Source organism: Pseudophryne corroboree, chromosome 2 (genome assembly GCF_028390025.1).
Source record: "Pseudophryne corroboree isolate aPseCor3 chromosome 2, aPseCor3.hap2, whole genome shotgun sequence".
NCBI classification, from domain to species: domain Eukaryota; kingdom Metazoa; phylum Chordata; class Amphibia; order Anura; family Myobatrachidae; genus Pseudophryne; species Pseudophryne corroboree.
This window is the reverse complement of record NC_086445.1, coordinates 183,082,000-183,106,368: the sequence shown is the minus strand read 5'-3', so window position 1 is coordinate 183,106,368 and position 24,369 is coordinate 183,082,000. Positions and strand designations below refer to the sequence as shown.

Here is a 24,369-nt window from a genome sequence, read left to right as displayed (position 1 = left end):
CACAAGCGACGGGGCACCAACGATAAACGAGCGCGGGGCTGCGCATCGTTCATCGTTGCTGCCTCCACACTGAAAGATATGAATGGTATCTCGTTCATTAATGAACAAGATCGTTCATATCTTTCAGTAATATATCGCCCAGTGTGTAGGGCCTTTAACTTTGGAATTATAAACCTACATAATCTACACATATAATAAAACTGTAAGGATTGTGTCTGTACATACCAATTTATTTTTTTGAGAAATTTACTTCTAGGCACTGTTTATGACCTGTGGAGACGAAAACATAAATTTTTGGAATTTTTGTCTGTTCGTTTTGGAATCACGCAAAAACTACTGGATGAATTTGGATTGCGTTTTCATTGTTGTATAGCTTAGTGACCTAGGGCACATCTACAATCAATTTCATTGACATGCAGGGGGGCGCCCAGCACAGGGCAAGTCTGCAATGCATGCCGAATCCAGCCCCCCTCCTCCACAGACATGCGAGAGCATCGCATGGCGGCGATGCTTTTGCATGTTTCGAGTAGCCCTCTGCCTGCGCAGTCTAGCTGCGAAGGCAGATGGCTACCCGCCATGTTAAGGGTTGCAGAGGCTGCATGTCACGTCATGCAGCCGACGTGGCCCTCCCCGCAAATAGTCCGGACAAGACTGCGTTGTCCGCTCTGTGCCCTAAAACGGGGCATCAACAGCCATAAAAATCGTCGGCGACACCCCGTTCCCACCCCCTCCAGGTCTTAAACTGCATTCTGAAGAGAACGCAGTTTTGGACCTTGCACATGCTCGTACAGGCATGCACAGATGTGCAGAAATTGCTTCAGCGTCAGGGTGTGAATCGGCCCTTTAGAAAGAAACTGAGGTATGTATGATCTCGATATGACATCAGGGAGAGGAACAATTAAGGAAAAACCAAACGCTTGACACGCCGAGTGTGCAGTTTGCAGGTTCCTCAAGTCCAAAATTACTATATGTGTGTAATTTATGAAATTCACTTAGCAGCTGGACTTCGAGCACACAGCATTGCCTTGAAAGTTTGTGTTCTGATCATGCTTCTGTGAAACTTGACTCCGCCCAAGTTGTGCAACAGAACCCAAATTAAAGTGACTGCTCTGCAGAGTAACCTACAGTAATTGTGGCAGAGATTCTAACGAGATGGGACGCAGGTGAGACTGTGTTTACATTATACCATGTATACACCTTATCCCCAAGAGTTTTCCTTTTCAATTCATATGTCTGCAGTTTCCTGTAAGTGTCTGCTTTGATATGACAATAATAGGCCCCACACACTGGCCGATAATCCTCAAAGATATGAACGAGATAACGTTCATATCTTTGAGTGTGGAGGCACCAGCGATGAACGATGCGCGGCCCCGCGCTCGTTCATCGTTGGTGCCCCGTTGGCTGTGCATGCAGGCCAATATGGACGATCTCGTCCATATTTGCCTGCACTTCTATGAAGCCGGGTGACGGGGGAAGTGAAGAAACTTCACTGCCCCCCTGCCGCCGGGTCGCCCGTCAGCCGTATCCGCCGTCGGGCAGCTCGGCGGCGGATCGATCAATGTGTAGGGCCCTTAAGTCGCAGGGGCAAACGCTCAGGGCTGCAGGCATAGATCTCAGGGCCAGCTGCTTCTCCCATTTGCAGTTTTACATTACTGTCTTCGTAAATACCAAACATCCACACAAGCAAAGCTATGGGCAAATGTTAGTATATAATAATTACTTGACTTTATTATATGAAGAAGATATTCCCTTGTCTACAGTATCCTTCCAGATTGGCTCATCTCTATCCGTATATTAGCAATCTACCCATATAGTTTCCAATCCAATATATCAGGTTGGGAGCAAATGGGTCAATGAGGAAGATGTATCAAACCTCATAAAGAGTGGATAAATGAAGAAATTGCCCATTGCAACCAAGTATATTTTTTAAACATTATAAGTAGATGCTGTTTGGTTGCTAAGGACAATTTATCCACTTGTTAGAAGGCTTGACACATCTCCCCTCATGTCTGGTTTGACCACAGTGGCTGGCCAACTTGGATAGTTTACCTGATCACATGGGGTCCAGTTCCGTTGGCTAAATGACAACTAGGCTCATTGGCCAATAGGATTATCAGACTGCCCAAGTTATTATCAGATGGATTCCAAGTTAGCTGTCTAAGCAGCTGTGTGTGCGCAACTTCAGCCTTTGCTTGAACCAGTACAGTGTAACTCGGGTAAAGCATGCTTTATGCTCTCTTGAAAGACCTGAACGTCTCTCCATTTTCTTACTGTATTTTATTTTTTGACTCCTCTCTATTGATGATCCGGTGGATTTATTAATCTATTCCACCATTGTTGGGGGTCTGGTCCTTGATTCCACTGTCATTATTCTAAAGTTGTGCAGTACTTCCTGACACTTCCCCTGAGACGCTCGTTTTCCAGCTTCAGAGCATGACTTCCTATTATAACATTTTTCTTTCTGAAATATGCTTTTGGCCTTAACGGTATCCCTTAGTGCATTCAGAAATGTACCATTTAGGTATTTCAGAACACTGAGATGAAATAGCTTACCTATCATTGAGTCAACAGTCTAGTAAGTAGCCTAGTATTATAAATCTCTCTCTCTCTCTCTATATATATATATATATATATATATATATATATATATATATATATATATATATATGGGATCCTGTCTGAAGATCGACACTGTCTAGGTCGACAATGTTTAGGTCGACCACTATAGGTCGACAGTCACTAGGTTGATAGGGTCAGAAGATCGACAGGGTCAGAAGGTCGACATGTTCTAGGTCGACAGATCAAAAGGTCGACATGAGTTTTTTTTTATTAAATCCTTTTTATTACTTTTTCATACTTAACGATCCACGTGGACTACGATTGGAACGGTAATCTGTGCCGAGCGAAGCGATGCACCTTCCCCGAAGCGAGCTATGCGAGGGGACACGGTGCACTAATTGGGGTTCCCGGTCACTCTACGAAGAAAACGACACCAAAAAAACATTAAAAACTCATGTCGGCCTTTTGACCTGTCGACCTAGAACACGTCGGCCGTCTGACCCTGTCGACCTTCTGACCCTGTCGACCTATAGTGGTCGACCTAAACATTGTCGATCTAATGATCCACACCCATATATATATATATATATATATATATACTGTATATATATATTTTATTAATTCAGTTCCATCTACTGTAGGACACTATGATGTTGTTTCAGGAAATATAAAGTTGTGTCTGGGGTATAGTGGGTCAGGGTGTGGATCATTGGGCTGGCCATAATTAGGTTGACAGTTGTTTAGTCGACCCCAAATGGTCGACATGCAATAGGTCAACAGGGTCAAAAGGTCGACATGCTCAATAGGTTGACATATAAAAGGTAGACACCTGAAAAGGCAGACAGGTAAATAAGGTGGACACAGTCAAAAGGTCAACATGGAAATTGTCGGAACAGAAAAGGTCGACACACTTTTTTTTGGGGGAAGGGGTTATTTTGAAACACGTGACCCACAATTAGTGCCACGTTTCAGATAAGGACACTATTCCCAATCGTAGTCCACATGGCTGGTAAATGATGAGAAGGGTGAAAAAATAAACAATATTATGTTTAAAAAAAAACTAGTGTTGACCATATGTGTGTCGTCCATTGTCATGTCAACCATTTGAACCTGTCGACCTTTTGTACCTATCAACCTTAAGGACTGATGACCTTTTACATGTCGACATTTTGATCATGTCGACTTTTGTATTCATCAACCTAATGCATGTTGACTATATGGGATCGACCTATCATCTGGAACCCAATGGGTCATATTGAAGGCAGGCTACTTGGGTTAATAAATAACACTGTTGGCTAATGCATGGTAACACAGCTACCCTTTTTTCCTGCAGTGAGTGGCATCAAGTCACTTAAACCTTGAGCAGAGTAACTAAAGTTCTGCAATTCATGTTCCAAAATAAAATATTTATACGTTTATAGTTTTATTTATACAGAATTATTGATGCCTATACCATATGTATACTAAAAAAAAAAGCTTACTTGAATATACTTCAGGTGCTAAGCTACTAAGCTATATATATTGGTTTTCTGGATAAATTTATTATTACTCACTTAGGGCCTCATTTAGAGTAAAGCGCCTGCCGCACTGGATGACATGAAAGATAAACGATATTGTTCATTATTTTCCCTTGAACTTCCCGGACTCTCAGATGAACGATAATGAACGAGATAGAGCGGACACTCAGCGATATCATGAATGACGCCTAAATCGTTTGCCTATAGGGTTTTGGCACTTTTATTTAAATGTTTGTTCTGCATTTACATGTCATCGCTCATCGTTCATCATTCGCACCGGCCACACTGAATGATATGCACCATAAATAGCCAGTATTGAGCTGCAGGGACAAACGACAGGCAACCTCGTCGACGACCTGCGGGAACACGCATCGCTCATTGGCCCTCATTCCGAGTTGATCGGTCGCAAGGCGAATTTAGCAGAGTTACACACGCTAAGCCTACGCCTACTGGGAGTGTATCTTAGCTTCTTAAAATTGCGACCGATGTATTCGCAATATTGCGATTACAAACTACTTAGCAGTTTCAGAGTAGCTTCAGACTTACTCTGCCTGTGCGATCAGTTCAGTGCTTGTCGTTCCTGGTTTGACGTCACAAACACACCCAGCGTTCGCCCAGACACTCCTCCGTTTCTCCAGCCACTCCTGCGTTTTTTCCGGAAACGGTAGCGTTTTCATCCACACGCCCCTAAAACGCTGTGTTTCCGCCCAGTAACACCCATTTCCTGTCAATCACATTACGATCGCCGGAGCGATGAAAAAGCCGTGAGTAAAAATACTATCTTCATTGTTAAATTACTTGGCGCAGTCGCAGTGCGAATATTGCGCATGCGTACTAAGCGGATTTTCATTGCGATGCGATGAAAAATACCGACCGATCAACTCGGAATGAGGGCCATTGTTCACATCGACAACACTGGGTGGTATTTTAAACAATGTCACTCAGAAGGGTGAAAATGAGCGATATCGTTTAAAATATCGTCCAGTGTGGCAGGCCCTTTAGGAGCATGTCCAGGCAAGAAGTTCAGATTTGCACCTGGAAAAAGTATGTTGCAAGGCATGCAGTGCAAATGCATTTATTTGTCTTTTCATAGCCATGTGCATGAGAAAAATAAGATTTTACTCACCGGTAAATCTATTTCTCGTAGTCCGTAGTGGATGCTGGGAACTCCGAAAGGACCATGGGGAATAGCGGCTCCGCAGGAGTCTGGGCACAACTAAAAGAAAGCTTTTAGACTACCTGGTGTGCACTGGCTCCTCCCACTATGACCCTCCTCCAAGCCTCAGTTAGGATACTGTGCCCGGAAGAGCTGACACAATAAGGAAGGATTTTGAATCCCGGGTAAGACTCATACCAGCCACACCAATCACACCGTACAACACGTGATACCATATCCAGTTAACAGTATGAAACAAAACTGAGCCTCTCAACAGATGGCTCATAACAATAACCCGTTATTAAACAATAACTATGTACAATTATTGCAGACAATCCGCACTAGGGACGGGCGCCCAGCATCCACTACGGACTACGAGAAATAGATTTACCGGTGAGTAAAATCTTATTTTCTCTAACGTCCTAGTGGATGCTGGGAACTCCGAAAGGACCATGGGGATTATACCAAAGCTCCCAAACGGGCGGGAGAGTGCGGATGACTCTGCAGCACCGAATGAGAGAACTCAAGGTCCTCCTCAGCCAGGGTATCAAATTTGTAGAATTTTGCAAACGTGTTTGCCCCTGACCAAGTAGCAGCTCGGCAAAGTTGTAAAGCCGAGACCCCTCGGGCAGCCGCCCAAGATGAGCCCACCTTCCTTGTAGAATGGGCTTTAACTGATTTAGGACGCGGCAGTCCAACCGCAGAATGCGCCAGCTGAATTGTGCTACAAATCCAGCGAGCAATAGTCTGCTTAGAAGCAGGAGCACCCAGTTTGTTGGGTGCATACAGGATAAATAGCGTGTCAGTTTTCCTGACTCCAGCCGTCCTGGAAACATAAATTTTCAAGGCCCTGACTACGTCCAGCAACTTGGAATCCTCCACGTTACTAGTAGCCGCAGGCACTACAATAGGTTGGTTCAAGTGAAAAGCTGATACCACCTTAGGGAGAAACTGGGGACGAGTCCTCAATTCTGCCCTATCCATATGGAAAATCAGATAAGGGCTTCTGCATGACAAAGCCGCCAATTCTGAAACACGCCTGGCCGAAGCTAAGGCCAATAACATGACCACTTTCCACGTGAGATATTTAAGATCCACGGTCTTCAGTGGTTCAAACCAATGTGATTTTAGGAAATTCAACACCACGTTGAGATCCCAGGGTGCCACTGGAGGCACAAAAGGGGGCTGAATATGCAGCACTCCTTTTACAAATGTCTGAACTTCAGGTAGTGAAGCTAGTTCTTTTTGGAAGAAAATCGACAGAGCCGATATCTGCACCTTAATGGAGCCTAATTTTAGGCCTATAGACACTCCTGCCTGTAGGAAGTGCAGAAATCGACCCAGCTGAAATTCCTCTGTTGGGGCCTTATTGGCCTCACACCAAGCAACATATTTCCACCATATGCGGTGATAATGTTTTACAGTTACATCTTTCCTGGCTTTAATCAGCGTAGGAATGACATCCTCCGGAATGCCTTTCTCCTTTAGGATCCGGTGTTCAACCGCCATGCCGTCAAACGCAGCCGCGGTAAGTCTTGGAACAGACAGGGCCCCTGCTGCAGCAGGTCCTGTCTGAGCGGCAGAGGCCATGGGTCCTCTGAGATCATCTCTTGAAGTTCCGGGTACCACGCTCTTCTTGGCCAATCCGGAACCACGAGTATTGTCCTTACTCCTCGTTTTCTTATTATTCTCAGTACCTTTGGTATGAGAGGCAGAGGAGGGAACACATAAACCGACTGGTACACCCACGGTGTCACTAGAGCGTCCACCGCTATCGCCTGAGGGTCCCTTGACCTGGCGCAATATCTCTCTAGTTTTTTGTTTAGGCGGGACGCCATCATGTCCACCTGTGGCCGTTCCCAACGATTTACAATCAGTGTGAAGACTTCTGGATGAAGTCCCCACTCTCCCGGGTGGAGATCGTGTCTGCTGAGGAAGTCTGCTTCCCAGTTGTCCACTCCCGGAATGAACACTGCTGACAGTGCTAACACGTGATTTTCCGCCCATCGGAGAATCCTTGTGGCTTCTGCCATCGTCGTCCTGCTTCTTGTGCCGCCCTGTCGGTTTACATGGGCGACTGCCGTGATGTTGTCTGATTGGATCAGTACCGGCTGGTTTTGAAGCAGGGATTTTGCCTGACTTAGGGCATTGTAAATGGCCCTCAGTTCTAGAATATTTATGTGTAGGGAAGTCTCCTGACTCGACCATAGTCCTTGGAAGTTTCTTCCCTGTGTGACTGCCCCCCAGCCTCGAAGGCTGGCATCCGTGGTCACCAGGACCCAGTCCTGTATGCCGAATCTGCGGCCCTCTAGAAGATGAGCACTCTGCAGCCACCACAGTAGAGACACCCTGGTTTTGGAGACAGGGTTATTAGCCGATGCATCTGAAGATGCGATCCGGACCATTGGTCCAACAGGTCCCACTGAAAGATTCTGGCATGGAACCTGCCGAAAGGAATTGCTTCGTAAGAAGCCACCATCTTTCCCAGGACTCGCGTGCAGTGATGCACCGACACCTGTTTTGGTTTCAGGAGGTTTCTGACTAGAGACGACAGCTCCATGGCTTTTTCCTCTGGGAGAAACACTTTTTTCTGGACTGTGTCCAGAATCATTCCCAGGAACAGTAGACATGTCGTCGGAACCAGCTGTGACTTTGGAATATTTAGAATCCAACCGTGCTGGTGTAGCACCTCCTGAGATAGTGCTACTCCTACCAACAACTGCTCCTTGGATCTCGCCTTTATCAGGAGATCGTCCAAGTATGGGATAATTAAAACTCCCTTTTTTCGAAGGAGTATCATCATTTCCGCCATTACCTTGGTAAACACCCTCGGTGCCGTGGACAGACCAAACGGCAGCGTCTGGAATTGGTAATGGCAATTCTGTACCGCAAATCTGAGGTACTCCTTGTGAGGATGGTAAATGGGGACATGCAGGTAAGCATCCTTGATGTCCAGGGATACCATGTAATCCCCCTCATCTAGACTTGCAATAACCGCCCTGAGCGATTCCATCTTGAACTTGAATTTTTTTATGTATGTGTTCAAGGATTTCAAATTTAAAATGGGTCTCACCGAACCATCCGGTTTCGGTACCACAAACAGTGTGGAATAGTAACCCCGTCCTTGTTGAAGTAGGGGCACCTTGACTATCACGCGCTGGGAATACAGCTTGTGAATTGCCTCTAGCACAGCCTCCCTGTCCGAGGGAGTTGCTGGCAAGGCTGATTTGAGGAAACGGCGGGGGGGGAGACGCCTCGAATTCCAGCTTGTACCCCTGAGATACTACTTGAAAGATCCAGGGATCCACCTGTGAGCGAGCCCACTGATCGCTGAAATTTTTGAGGCGGCCCCCCACCGTACCTGGCTCCGCCTGTGGAGCCCCACCGTCATGCGGCGGTCTTGGAAGAAGCGGGGGAGGACTCCTGGGAACTAGCTGTTTGTTGCAGCCTTTTTCCCCTACCTCTGCCTCTGGACAGAAAAGACCCGCCTTTTCCTCGCCTGTTTTTCTGGGTCCGAAAGGACTGTACCTGATAAAACGGCGCTTTTTTAGGCTGTGAGGGAACATGGGGTAAAAATGCTGACTTCCCAGCTGTCGCTGTGGAAACGAGGTCCGAGAGACCATCCCCGAATAACTCCTCACCCTTATAAGGCAAAACTTCCATGTGCCTTTTGGAATCTGCATCCCCTGTCCACTGCCGGGTCCATAAGCCTCTCCTAGCAGAAATGGACAATGCACTTATTTTAGATGCCAGCTGGCAGATCTCCCTCTGTGCATCTCTCATGTATAAGACTGAGTCTTTTATATGCTCTATGGTTAGCAGAATAGTGTCCCTGTCTAGGGTGTCAATATTTTCTGACAGGGAATCTGACCACGCAGCGGCAGCACTGCACATCCATGCTGACGCAATAGCTGGTCTAAGTATAATGCCTGTGTGTGTATATATAAACTTCAGGATTGCCTCCTGTTTTCTATCCGCAGGCTCCTTCAGGGCGGCCGTATCCGGAGACGGAAGTGCCACCTTTTTAGACAACGGTGTGAGCGCTTTATCCACCCTAGGAGGTGTTTCCCAACGTGCCCTATCCTCTGGCGGGAAAGGGAACGCCATTAGTAATTTTTTTGAGATTATCAATCTTTTATCAGGGAAAGCCACGCTTCTTCACACACTTCATTTAATTCTTCAGATGGGGGAAAAACTACGGGTAGTTTTTTCTCCCCAAACATAATACCCTTTTTTGTGGTACCTGGGTTTAAATCTGAAATGTGTAACACCTCTTTCATTGCCTCAATCATGCAGCGAATGGCCTTAGTGGACATTAGATTAGACTCATCGTCGTCGACACTGGTATCAGTATCCGTGTCGACATCTGGGTCTGCCATCTGAGGTAGCGGGCGTTTTAGAGCCCCTGATGGCCTTTGAGACACCTGGGCAGGCGCAAGCTGAGAAGCCGGCTGTCCCGCATTTGGCATGTCGTCAAATTTTTTGTGTAAGGAGTCGACACTTGCACGTAATTCCTTCCATAAAACCATCCACTCAGGTGTCTGCCCCGCAGGGGGTGACATCACTTCTACAGGCATCTGCTCCGCCTCCACATAATTTTCCTCCTCAAACATGTCGACACAGCCGTACCGACACACCGCACACACACCGGGAATGCTCTAAACAGAGGACAGGACCCCACAGAAGCCCTTTGGGGAGACAGAGTATGCCAGCACACACCAGAGCGCTATATACTGCAGGGACTAACTGAATTATGTCCCCTATAGCTGCTATAATATTTACTGCGCCTAAATTTAGTGCCCCCCCTCTCTTTTTTACCCTTTTTCTGTAGTGTAGACTGCAGGGGAGAGCCAGGGAGCTTCCTTCCAGCGGAACTGTGAGGGAAAAATGGCGCCAGTGTGCTGAGGGGGGATAGCTCCGCCCCTTTTTCGCGGACTATTCTCCCTTTTTTTTAAGGATTCTGGCAGGGGTAATTATCACATATATAGCCTCTGGGGCTATATATTGTGATTGTTTTGCCAGCCAAGGTGTTTTTATTGCTGCTCAGGGCGCCCCCCCCCCCAGCGCCCTGCACCCTCAGTGACCGGAGTGTGAAGTGTGTATGAGAAGCAATGGCGCACAGCTGCAGTGCTGTGCGCTACCTTGGAGAAGACAGAAGTCTTCATGCCGCCGATTTTCCGGACTTCTTCTTGCTTCTGGCTCTGTAAGGGGGACGGCGGCACGGCTCCGGGACCGAACACCAAGGCCAGTTCCATGCGGTCGGTCCCTCTGGAGCTAATGGTGTCCAGTAGCCTAAGAAGCCCAAGCTAGCTGCAAGCAGGTAGGTTCGCTTCTTCTCCCCTTAGTCCCTCGTTGCAGTGAGCCTGTTGCCAGCAGGTCTCACTGTAAAATAAAAAACCTAAAATATACTTTCTTCTAAGAGCTCAGGAGAGCCCCTAGTGTGCATCCAGCTCGGCCGGGCACAAAAATCTAACTGAGGCTTGGAGGAGGGTCATAGTGGGAGGAGCCAGTGCACACCAGGTAGTCTAAAAGCTTTCTTTTAGTTGTGCCCAGACTCCTGCGGAGCCGCTATTCCCCATGGTCCTTTCGGAGTTCCCAGCATCCACTAGGACGTTAGAGAAATACCGCTTGCTTTTGTATGTAGCGAACAAATACTGAGCATTAATGTTTCTTTAAATAGATCTGTACACGTTAAACCAGACTTGCCAACCCTCCCGCATTTAGCGGGAGGCTCCCGTATTTTGCCACAGTGCCCCGCACACTGTCCTGCAGCTCCCGGATTCCCACTAAAAACACCCCTTCCCCCAGTCCGTGAGAAAATGGCGTGTACATGCAAGGGGAGGCCGGTAGAACTGTGGGTGGTAGCGAGTGTGGCTGCGTCATTGCTGCCATATAATCCCCCCGCCGATCGCCCTGTGAGTGGTACATCCCACGGCCCCGGTCAGTGAGAGACTGGCAGCACATATGGACCCGGGCAGCTTGCTCCTGTCATCTGCAGGCCACCGGGGGTGCGCGGTGCACAACAAAGGCGGAGGAGGGAGCAGGGGAAGCGGGCGCTGTGTGCGGTCTGGAGGATCCCCGTGTCCAGGACTGTACGCGCTTGGCTACTGTATAGTTGCGGAGAGGCCGGCGGCCAGGAGCTGTGCCCAGTGCTGGGTGAGACAAAGGGAAGGAAATGTATGCACCACACAGGGCTCATCTGTGGCACATGCACACTGCATGCCACCCACCATTCTGAATCTGCTGTATGCTCCAGTCATGCACAATGAACAGTCATACTGTACTTTGGCATCGGACTGTACATGGGAGAGTTAGGGGTTTGTCCTCTGTAAGACCTGGTGGCATCTGTAGCATTGTGTGTCAGCATGCAGGTATTATATATATGTTTGCCTCTGGGGTAGGCATGAGAGAACCTGTATTACTGCCCCTATTACTAGCTGGTCCAATATCAGTGAGTGGCTTGTTGCTTAGGCTTACTCTTTTTCCCCTCACAGCGCCAAACTCCCCCTTTCCCCATTCGCAGTATCCTCAGTCTCCCTCTCCCCCTACACAGATTTTTTCCCTTCTCCCACTGCCCCACAAATTTACTGTGGGACATGTAGGGGAGACATCATTATGTTTAAAGGCCAGCCACCGGCGCAGGGTTATAAGTAGCGGTGAACGGCTAGCAAAGTAGCGCTAGCACACTTGGAGAGGGCTCACTGGCCAAAACTTTATCGGCAGTGGCGGGAGTGAAAGCAGTGGACCGTTTAAAAAAAAATTAAGAACATTACAGTTTAAACTTTAAAGGCCAAAATAATGTCTGTCACATGTGTATGTCACATATACTGTATGTGTATAATAATGTAGGTGTGTTGTCGGTGCGTAGCCCTGCCGTGTAATGTAGCTGTGTTGTCAGTGTTAAGTCAGCACTGCTCTTTGAGCCTAATTCAGATCTGTTTGCTTTTTCACTGCGCAGCACTGCAATGCGCAGGTGCGTCGTACGGGTACATAGCGGATCGTTGCTGTGCGATGGATTTAACGAAGAATCCATTCGCACAGCCGAACGCAAGGAGACTGACAGGAAGAGGGCGTTTGCAGGTGGCAACTGACCGTTTTCTGGGAGTGGTTGGAAAAGGCAGGCATGTACAAGCGTTTGCAGGGCGGGTGTCTGACGTCAATTCCGGGCTCGAACAGGCTGAAGTGTTCGCAGCGGCTGAGCAAGTTCAGACCTACTCAGAAACTGCACAATATGTTTTTGTACCGCTCGGCTGCACATGCAATCGCACGCTTGCAAAGCTAAAATACAGTTCCCCATAGGTGGCCACTATCTGATCGCAGCACTGCAAAAAGTAGCGAGCGATCAGATCTGAATTAGGCCCTTTGTACTTTAGCTTTCACCTGCCACTGCAGGACACACCCCTAAGACAATAGAATAGATACACCCATAGGTGGAGATAAACACACCCCTTGGCTGGAATGTGACACACCCCCTCAATGGCACCGTGCTCTCTCCACATTATAGTGCGATCTATAATCTCCCTGAAACTACTTTTCAAAAGTAGGCAAGTATGCGTTAAACTTGCCTCTACTGCAATGCAATATTTTTTTCTTCCACAATTACACCTTCTAGCTTGTTTTACTTTACTCCTGAGGGGTATATTTATGAAATGGTAAAAAGCCCTGTTGTTGGCAAAACCCCACTAAAACATCACCCTATAAATCAAGGTGGTACCACCCGCGAAAGCCTGAAGATACACTAGGTTCTGCCAGCTTCCCCATGCAAACCTGTATATAATGATTCCACCAACTGTGCAAATGTCATTTTATTCCAGAAATAGAGGACTCTGCCCGCTATAACGGGAGGAAGAAAGATCAGCACCACTCTTACAGAGGGCGAGAGAGAGAATTACTGCAATTGTACTGCGGTCCCAAACCAATATGGATTTGTTTAGAACAGGAAACCTGTATTTTCTTTCTCACTCTGGGCAGGGCGTGTCTGGGGACTGCGTGTTCACATTCTGTTCTGAAGCTCACGGTTTGTGGGACTGGACTAAGCTTTTAGTGTTATTAGAGTTAAATAGCTTGGTCTTCAGCTTCATGTTTAAATAGGGATCCTGAGTCTTTTCCATTTATTCTTGCACTAGAGGGATCCCTCGGTATACTGAACCTGTTTATAGAAAGGGTTTACAGAATAATTATGGTACCCTCACTGAAGCCCACTTTCCTTGCCAAGAGATTGAAATAAATGGTTATACGAGGTAATGTACTTAATAACAGTTTACTTTATGGTCCTGATTGTACTTTGCTTTCAGTCTGGCAGCTATGGGCGGCAGAGCTATGGGGCATTTCTTAGCTGTGTCTGAGTCTCGCTGACAGGATGTGACGTCTCTCCAGATGTGGGACAAGGGAGTGAGGGAATGTCTCGATCTGTCCATAAAGGCATGAGTGTCAGTAGGAGAGGGAGCGGCAGATCTGTGCTGTTACCTTTATACTACGCTTGGACCTTTCTGCAGCTCCTTCTGGTTCCAATTACCAAGCTCAGCTGCTGCAGGTTACCCACAACCTTTCCGCAGATCACACAGCTCTTTAACCCCTGCAGCTCTGACACTTACTTTGTGCGTCACTTAAAATTAGAAAGAGAGTTATTTGCTCAGCATTACATTTGGTGCAATTTTGAACAAAACTGTTACAACCAGTCAGACATCTGCTTTCATTGTCTGCATGCACTGTACAGATAAAAGCAACTGTTGATTGGTTGCTATGAACCAACTGTTGATTGGTTGCTCCTGAAACAATTCCTATACTTTTGCAGCTGGTCGATGCTTTTTCTGCTGTGCATGCTTCAAAAAAGTTGCACCGCACACCTGCCGCCATGGTCCTGTGATGGAGGTTTTAGTGTGGATTAGGATGCAGAGTAATTGAAATTGATTTGTGGGAGGTAACAGGGGGTTGGCTACTAATATGGAGGTATGTCGCAACCCATTTGTAGTTGTGTCAAAGCCAGCAGCTTCTTTGGACACAGCATCACACTGGCCCCAGCGGCTTAGTTGGACGCACAGCGGTCTGTTTGGGCAACCAATGTGTGTCTGTTGCAGCGTCTTTGTATGCAAGAGGCCAGTTCTGAGACGTGGCGGTGGGTGTCTCTGTACAAAAGACAGTGGCCGCGACATTCGCATATCTTCCCCGCTGTGTAGAAAGATGCAGCAGCAACGTGATTAACGTCCACTTCTGAATCAGGCCCTTAGAGCTAATTTGATAATCTGCTCACTGTACATCTCTTGTCATTCACTCTCTGAACACGCCTCTGCAAACTCACTGCACCCAGGTGAGCGCCGAGGAGTGGAAAATCTCAGCTAGTGCAGACTTGTGCTCCTTTACGAATGCTGCCATCCTGTTCCATTATATGACTGAGGCAGAAGTCTAAGAGCACTTGCTCAACTCAAGAAAGTATATATGGGAGTCTGCTGAAATTTCAGAGTTCTCCCAGGAGAATAAAATACTCTCCTGGATCCCGCCCACTCATTCCATGCGGTGGGATTTGTGGGAGCTTCATGTCAGTCCTATTGGTGAAAGAGAGCTATATAAATTATTATTAATTATTATCGTAGCCACATGCTCGCTGTGACAAACTGTAGCATTACACAGCAGGCCGCATTAACGGTAATTACGTGCCGCATCACTCATTTCCGTGCATCCAGTGTGTTTGTTTTCACATAGATCTGTGTGTGTGTGTGTGTGTGTGTGTGTGTGTGTGTGTGTGTGTGTGTTCTCCATGTGTCTAATGTTAAGTACTTACTTGTCGCTTTATTTGTATAGTTCCATTTCTATACACAGAACTAGAGGGGAAAAGCAGAGAGCACTATTCTTTGTTATTTAACACATGTGCAAGACAAAAATGATGTCATAGTCTGTTTATACCAGAAAATGGCTTTTTATTCATTGTCATTGTGATTCTATAAGTGTAAATCTCTCACTTGCTCTGCTTGCCATTGTGTCTGTATATGAAGCAATACTCTAGCTATACTTCCCCTATGCTTCAAAACCTTTTCCATATGCTAATGATTTTTTTTAGAGATTCCACCCCAAGGTGCCAAAAAGTCTTCTCCAGATTATAACTGGTTCCATGTGTGTGACCAAAGACAGTAACTGGAACTAGCAGAGGCGCGGCAAGCCTTGGGCGTAAAAAACCACTGATGGAAATACCAACTTCTGCTTTTGAGGGTGTTAACTCTATATGAATAACCTGCGTTGGCCAATTCATCTTTCTTTCAACACACATATGTTCTTTCCTGTACCTAAAAAGCTGTGATCTTATAGGATTGCCTCATTCATAGAACACCTTCATATTATTGTTATGATACTTACATAATACTGTAGTATTGGATTAAAGCACAGTAGCTAGGGATGGCCATAGGTGTGTTCTCCATCGATCGTTAACATCGATGGCAAAATGGTAAGTAACCATCGATGGTAGTAAACTATAAAAAGGGCAGCACAGACAGTGTAATGGTTAGCATTACTGTCTCACAGCTCTGAGGTCATGGGTTTGATTCCCACCATGGCCCTAACTGTGTGGAGTTTGTCTATTCTCCCCGTGCTTGCGTGGGATTTCACCGGGTGCTCTGTTTCCTTCCACAATCCAAAAATATACTGGTAGGTTAATTGACTCCCAACAAAAAATTAATCCTAGCGTGAATGTGTGTGCATGAACATGTGGTAGGGAACATAGATTGTAAGTTCCACTGGGGCAGGGACTGATGTGAATGGACAAATATTCTCTGTATAGCGCTGCAGAATATGTGTGCACTGGTTATAAATAAATATATAATAGATGGCCATCAATGGTTACACTAATCGATGATCATCCCTATTCTTTCAATGACTGGCCTGTGGGACAATCAGAACCAAAGGGCGGGGCTTTGTGAGTGTTGGGGGCGGGGCTATGCTCTGTCTCTCCTTGTTTTAAGAAAAAAAGAACCATCGGGTGATTCTGTAGTATCAATGGCGGGAAACCATCCACATTGATGCCAAAAGTATTCGACATTAGCCATAAACCATTGATGATTTTAAATCATTGATGGTTGATGGCCATCCCTAACAGTAGCACACCACCTACTGCAAATCTTAGTGTTAGGTTAGGGGCCTAGGGAATGGTTTAGGGTTAGATTAATGGATTGGGTTAGGAAATTAGGACTGTTTTAGTGGTTTGGGTTAGGGGTTAGGGCAGACGTGTCAAACATGTGGCCCAAGAACCGCATGAGGTCCTAATAAAAAACAAATGCGTCCCAAACCCTCCCTGTGCACCGGCCTTCTCAACCCGGAAGCAGGAGCATCGTGCCAGTAACATCACACTGGCTGTCGGGGAGAAACACTGCATACCACTGCACACCAACATTGAGACCGGCAGCCCGCCCTCCCACTGCAGCCCATACCCCGAGTGCGGTAGCCTCACCGGGAACGAAGTTGCAACATGCCCCGTCCGTGATGACTTTAACATAGTGCAGTCTTCAGACAGAGGTATCTGCCACTACACCACGGAGCCTATCTGTGTACTTTATCAAAGAGTTTTATACAATGTAGGCTTGCAAGCCTAACTTGTGGCACTCCTTTATAATGTTACATAGCAAATAAGTAAGTACAACTTTCTTTCCTGAATAAAAAATGTTCAATGACACTTGACATCTCTTTGATTAAACTTTATTGTTGTTTTTTTATTAATAATAACTCTTTCAAAATTGTATATTATGACTTTTCTTGTTTTTTTGCAGCCTACACAATCTTTAGCTGGGTACACGCTAGATGATACGTCGCCCGTTCCCACGGATCAGAGCGACATATCAGTTACATTGTTTAGTGTGTACCCATGATATGCGCTCTCCCACAGGTTGTTAGCAACATCCCCCGTTGGCCCAGTAGAAGGGCAGACAGGTGATGTCGCTAGGGATGACATGCCGCAGAATACAGCACCTCAAGTTTGGGATAAGGTATTAGGGTTAATGGTTATGATTACGGAGGTTAGAGCTGGGTTAGGGTCGGGGGTTAAGGTATTAGATACTTGCCGACTTTGTGGTTGCCCCTTCAAGGAGGGGGTAGCCAGGTCAGCACAAGAGGGGGGTGGCTTTGGCATAGGTGGGCGGTGTGGGGTGTGTGGCAACTTTGTTCTTGCTTTTTCTAATTATTTATTGCTTACAGTATAGTATGATAACAACATGTGGAGGGATAGTTTAGCTACATGAATTAATCCAATTGAGCCATGTCATTGGTCACCCACCACCCACTGGCATCACCCCATTACTATAGGTTGAATTGTTGTAGCTAAAAAACAAAACAAAAGTCTTCAGAAGCCATTGCCTAAAAAAATCCTCCATTGTGGGACTGGGGGAGGCTGCAGCTATTGGACCTCCAATATTATGGCATTTGGGAATGAAGGGACTACGGAAAACACAAATCACTGTTTGGTGATAGTTTCCCTTTAATAGGTGGGAATACTAATAACTTGCACAACCGATGTTAGCAGTCTGACAAATTTAACTTAGTTTGCATTAAATATGGAAAAAGGCATTAGATTCCAAGTTCTAGATTTCTGCACACTATGGGATGTCTATGACCACATTGTGTGTTGTTGGCTGCTGACTTGCCTGCGCAGACAGGGCTGAGCACAAGGCACACAGCAGACGTGCTGATCTGGTAACATATATAACATTCTAGGGTTTAAGTTCTCTTGAAAATGGAGTCTATGGTGTTTGATTGGTAAGGAACATAAAAGATGCCATTGAATCAGTTACAACTATGCTGTGCTTTCTCAATGCCGTCACAGCTGCATATAGAATATGAGATTAAAGTCCACATTGGTTATTGAGAAATTAAAAACATATGTACTGAGGCATAAAGAAGGTGAGAAAAAGAGAGAGAGAGAACGGTGAGGAAAGGTACTATGGGGTGGACAGGAAACAGCAAAGGGACAAATAGGCACAAAATAGTTTGGTGGTAAGAAGATAAAATATGAACGTAAAAGTGATAAAAAAGAAACAAATGAAGGTGAAAAACAAAACCACATGTTTGTTAAAATGTAAAATTAAAATGAGCGACAGAGAAACGCACATAAAGGAACAGGGAATGCCGAAAAATATATAGTGGTGTAAGTTCAGAGAAAAGGGAAATGATTCTTCAGAAAGAAAAAGTAAAAGCGGTTAAAAAAAATTAAGCTATTCAGAAGAATATGGAGAAGGCACCAAGAGAAATAAAACCAGGCATTGGAGGAGGGGAGATGGAGCAAAAAGGGGGAGAAGGGATAAGGAAAGAAGAGGAGAAAGTAGAGGGACCAGGAGAGGGAGAGAGAGGGCAGGCGTGTAATAGTATCAATGCCTTGGAAAACTGTGTAGCAGGCAGAGAAGGAAGGACTGACACAGGGCTGGGTCACAGGGAGGTTACTGCACCCAAAGGGGGTTCTGGCAGGGTTCATAGAGAGCTGGCTGCCTGCATCTTACTGACAGGGAGGGGAGAGAGAGGAAAGGAGGGGGGTGTATTCCCTCTCACAGGCAACTCGGATTGAAAGGAAAATGCAGAGTTTCACGCCACAGGAATGTACCACTGCATCCTGACCTAAGGGGAGCGTAAGAGCCAGAAAGGCAGAGAGGGACTGACAGAGAGAGGGAAAGAAGTGGGCACTGGAGGTGTGTAAAACATTAGACAGAGGCACAAAGCAGATCCATGGACGGAGGAGAAATCAGGCTGGAGGAGAAAGCGCCAAAAAGCGCACTCACTTATCCACACGAAGATACATTGCTACATCTAATAACAACTAGCCCTTTTCTGATAGTAATTAGTAAACGCTATAAGCCGTACCCGTGTGCACATATTTTCCACATGCGTTTGCGCATGCACAGTTGCTGAGAGGCCTATTTAGCACTCCAGCTTTTATCACCACTTAGCACATCTGCTCCAGCAACAAAGAAATATGGCCTTAAGGCTGCATACAGTAGTTCTCCTAAAGAACGTATTTTACTTTTTTTTTCCAATGCTTGCGGCACATGTGTGAAACATGATATGTACCTTTTTTATGTTACACTAAGCTCCTGTTTATGGAGGCTGCTGTTAAGTCTGGGCTATGGAGGATGTAGAGAAGTTGTGGCACTGTATAGACTGTACTGTACAATACAGATGTACAGTGTAGACAGTATTATATTGTATTTTACATCATATTCCTTGTAACCATGCCCTCAGTAAAGCTAAGGGTTCATAGGGATTCGTAGGCAACGATGTTATGAATATTAATATAGCTCACAAAATGGCCCCTTGCACGGTATGTAAAGAAGCATGCACTTTAAAGCGACTGCACAGCGAATGTTACGTCATGAGAAGATCACTGTAATAGGCCCTACACACTGGCCGATTTTTTGAAAGATATGAACGATCTCGTTCATAAATGAACGAGAACTCGTTCATATCTTTCAGTGTGGAGGCTCCAGCGATGAACGATGCGCGGTCCCGCACTCGTTCATCGCTGGTCCCCCGTCGGCTGTGCATGCAGGCCAATATGGACGATCTCGTCCATATTTGCCTGCAGTTCTATGGAGCCGCGTGACGGGAGGAGTGAAGAAACTTCACTCCCCCCGTCACTGCCCCCCCGCCGCCAGGTCGCTCGTCGGCCGTATCCGCCGTCGGGCAGCTCGGCGGCGGGTCGGCCAGTGAGTAGGGCCCCTAATTTGTAAACAGTTAAGGGCCATACTGACGGGGAGATTTCCCCAGAGATGTGTGCTGAGCGGTCTAGCACAGACCGCTCAGCACACATCTCTCCCCCCGCTCAGCACAGTGCGATGTGAAGCAGAGCGAGGGGGGGACGGCCACGGGGGGTCGCTCATTTCAGCCAGCGGTGAAATGAGCGACCTGCTAGATTGGCTAATCTAGCATCGGCGATAGCGACGCGCGGGACCGCGCATCGCTGACGCCGGCACCCCTACACATGGAGCGATGTTCTAAGCAATCTAGTCAGATTGCTTAGAAATGAGCTAAACATCGCTCCGTGTGTACCCCCCTTAAGGTAATACAGAGCATTTGTGTATTGCAGGCAAGTGGTATTGGGATCCTGACAGAAGGACAAAGTCTACAGAGCAGTGGGAGGAGAATAGATATATTTACGGCATTGCTATGTGTAACAGGCCCATACATCAGCAAACTTTAAAAAAAAAACATATTCAACGATTCTGCGATCCCCCCCCCCACCCTATTTAACGAATCTCCAATCCACCAATGTGTGAACCATACACTGCCGATGTTTATCAGTGATTTGCAGATAATTTTCAGCAAACACAGATCTGCCAATCGTGAAATTCTTACAGTGGCCAAACTGCTGGATTATCGCCATACACTAGCAATCTAGTGCCCCGATTGGTCATTGACGTACTACATGTTGGACAACATTATTTACCAAATATGATCACTTTTTGGGTGAAGTCGAAAATTAGTGTACACAATACATTGCAGATTCCCCCTACCCCCCAATCATCTGCAAAATGGGGAATTGTCCAAATCAATTGCAGATGTTTGGAGTCCTTAAGGTATTGGTGCCCATTGCAGTCCCCATACTCAGTTTCCAGAGATCATCTACAAAATCTACACAGATTGGTTGCCTTAAGTGTGCTTGCAGTTCTGGTTGTGATTTGGTCAGCAGTTCACATAAGTATTGTATGTTTCCTTCTAAACCTGTGTTTGACATGTTAGGCAAAACTGTATAAGGAGGACACATGGAGAAACAGACTTATTAGTGGAGCATACAGGCTTTCTGTTAGCATAGCACAGCTGAAAAGAGCGCTGCAAGTATTGACCCCTGTCACTGCTAAGCTTGCCTAATGTAAGTACCAAATATCAGAAATAGTGAGCACCAAGATACTTATGATAAAATAAATTAAAACATTTCTTCTCTCCAGTGAGCATGACTGTACATAAGACATGAGACTTCCCAACTACAGTATCAGAGCTGTCTCAATGTACAATTGAGGCTGCTGCAAAAAGTTACATCTAGGGGCCCCACAATAGGCTAAATAAAAAGAATACCGCAGCTTTCCCTGTCTTACCTAGACAAAGCAACTGGACACAATAAGCGTTCTGGGTGCTCTTGATTGCTGGGTGCCTGAGGCATTTGCCTCATTAGCCTTGCCTTTAAGCTGGCTTTGGCTTTGTATACTGATTGCAGTGATTCAAAGCTTTTCGGTTTTCCTCCAGATTTTCTGAGACTCTCCAATATCTTCATGCATTATAAGGCATATATTGCCCACACCGTAGTACATTAGTAAGAGCATTGACCTTGAGGATGAGTAGGGGAAAAAACTGCGAGACCATCAACTTATCTAATCATGGGGCATATAGTTATGAATGTTACTTGCAATGGGGCAATGTAAACTGAAGAAAAGTTGATAGATTGATGACATTTCCTACTTAAAAGTTATGATACATTTGTCAGCTCTTATTCACTACTGTCTACTCTGGATCATGCACAACTTCTATAAATACATACAGTGCCTTGCTAAAGTAATCACCCCCCTTGGCTTTTTACCTATTTTGTTACATTACAACCTGTAATTTAAATAATTTTTTTTTATCTGAATTTCATGTTATGGATCTGCACAAAATAGTCTAAGTTAGTGACGTGAAATGAGAAAAATGTATATAAAAAAATATTTTTATTAATAAAAAATATAAAATTGGCATGTGCATATGTATTCACCCCTTTGCTATGAAGCCCCTCAAAAGTTCTGGTGCAACCAAATACCTTCAGAAGTCACATAATTAGTGAAATGAAGTCCACCTGTGTGCAATCTAAGTGTCACATGATCTGTCAGTATAAACACACCTTTTCTGAAAGACCCCAGAGGCTGCAACACAACTGAGCAAGAGGCATCACACCATGAAGACCAAGGAGCTCTACACACAAGTCAGGGACAAAGTTGTTGAGGAGTACAAGTCAGGGTGGGGTTATAAAAAAATATCCAAATCTTTGAGGATCCCCCTGAGCACCATCAAATCCATCATCTTCAAATGGAAAGAACATGGTACCACAATAAACCTGCCAAGAGAGGGCTGGCCACCAAAACTCACAGACCGGGCAAGGAGGGCATTAATCAGAGAGGTAGCACAGAGACCAAAAGGTAACACTGAAGGAGCTGCAGACTTCCACAGCAGAGACTGGTGTATCTGTGCATATAACCTCAAAAAGCCTTACATTCCATAGAGCTGGGCTTTATGGAAGAGTGGCCAGAAAAAAAGTCATTACTTAGTGTTAAAAATAAGAAGGCACGTTTTGAGTTTGCCAAAAGGCATGTGGACAACTCCCCAGATGTATGGAGGAAGGTGCTCTGGTCAGATGAGACTTAAAAACTTTTCGGCCACCAAGGAAAATGCTATGTCTGGCGCAAACCCAGCACATCCCATCACCCCAAGAACACCATCCCCACAGTGAAACATGGTGGTGGCAGCATCATGCTGTGGGGATGTTTTTCAGCAGCAGGGACTGGTAAACTGTTTTGAGTTGAGGGAAAGATGGATGGTGCTAAATACAGGGATATTCTTGAGCAAAACCTGTTTCAGTCTGCCTGTAATTTGAGACTGGAATGGAGGTTCACCTTCCAGCAGGACAATGACCCGAAGCATACAGCTAAAGCAATACTCGAGTGGTTTAAGGGGAAACATTTAAAGGTGTTAGAATGGGCTAGTCAAAGCCCAGATCTAAATCCAATTGAGAATCTGTGGTCAGACTTGAAGATTGCTGTTAGCGGAAACCATCCAACATGATGGAGCTGGAGCAGTTTTGCCTTGAGGAATGGGCAAAAATCCCAGTGGCAAGATGTGAAATCCCAGTGGCAAGATGTGGCAAGCTCATAGAGACTTATCCAAAGTGACTTGCAGCTGTAATTGCCGCAAAAAAGGTGGCTCTACAAAGTACTGACTTTAGGGGGGGGGGGGGTGAATATTTATGCACACTGAAGTTTTCAGTTATTTTGTCCTATTTGTTGTTTGCTTCACAATAAAAAAAATAGGATTTTACTTACCGGTAAATCTATTTCTCGTAGTCCGTAGAGGATGCTGGGGACTCTGTAAGGACCATGGGGAATAGACGGGCTCTGCAGGAGATAGGGCACTTTAAGAAAGCTTTGGATTCTGGGTGTGCACTGGCTCCTCCCTCTATGTCCCTCCTCCAGACCTCAGTTAGAGAAACTGTGCCCAGAGGATATGAACAGTACGAGGAAAGGATTTATGTAACCTAAGGGCGAGATTCATACCAGCCACACCAATCACACCATATAACTTGTGATAAGCTACCCAGTTAACACTATGAACAAGTAACATAGCCTCGGTTCAAGACAGACCAACTATAACATAACCCTTATGTAAGCAATAACTATATACAAGTCTTGCAGAAGTAGTCCGCACTTGGGACGGGCGCCCAGCATCCTCTACGGACTACGAGAAATAGATTTACCGGTAAGTAAAATCCTATTTTCTCTAACGTCCTAGAGGATGCTGGGGACTCAGTAAGGACCATGGGGATTATACCAAAGCTCCCAAACAGGCGGCAGAGTGCGGATGACTCTGCAGCACCGATTGAGCAAACAGGAGGTCCTCCTCAGCTAAAGTATCAAACTTATAGAACTTTGCAAAGGTGTTTGATCCCGACCAAGTAGCAGCTCGGCACAGTTGTAGTGCCGAGACCCCTCGGGCAGCCGCCCAAGAAGAGCCCACCTTCCTAGTGGAATGGGCCTTAACCGATTTAGGCAATGGCAATCCTGCCGTAGAATGCGCCTGCTGAATCGTGTTACAGATCCAGTGAGCAATTGTCTGCTTTGAAGCAGGAGCGCCAACCTTGTTGGCCGCATACAGAACAAACAGAGCTTCAGTCTTCCTGATCCTAGCTGTTCTGGTCACGTAAATCTTCAAAGCCCTGACCACATCCAGGGACTCGGAGTCCTCCAAGTCCCGTGTAGCCACAGGCACGACAATAGGTTGGTTCATATGAAAAGATGAGACCACCTTGGGCAGAAATTGAGGACGAGTCCTCAACTCTGCCCTATCCACATGAAAAATCAGGTATGGGCTTTTATATGATAAAGCCGCTAATTCCGAAACATGCCTTGCAGAAGCTAAGGCCAACAACATGACCAC

General features: G+C 46.0%; 1 protein-coding gene across 4 annotated transcripts in view; it reads left to right on the top strand.

The window, feature by feature from the left end:
* The window catches only part of RARG (retinoic acid receptor gamma), a 289,456-nt gene that overhangs the window by 183,675 nt on the left and 81,412 nt on the right, over positions 1-24,369 (top strand). Inside the window, exon 1 of one of the 4 annotated variants that reach the window (XM_063952107.1) lies at positions 13,381-13,472. The exons of the other annotated variants lie outside the window; for them this stretch is intronic. Within the exon in view, the coding sequence (XP_063808177.1) occupies positions 13,460-13,472 (13 nt within the window). The 5' untranslated portion in view covers positions 13,381-13,459. Of the gene's footprint in view, positions 1-13,380; positions 13,473-24,369 lie in introns of those variants that run through there. 4 annotated transcript variants of the gene reach the window in all.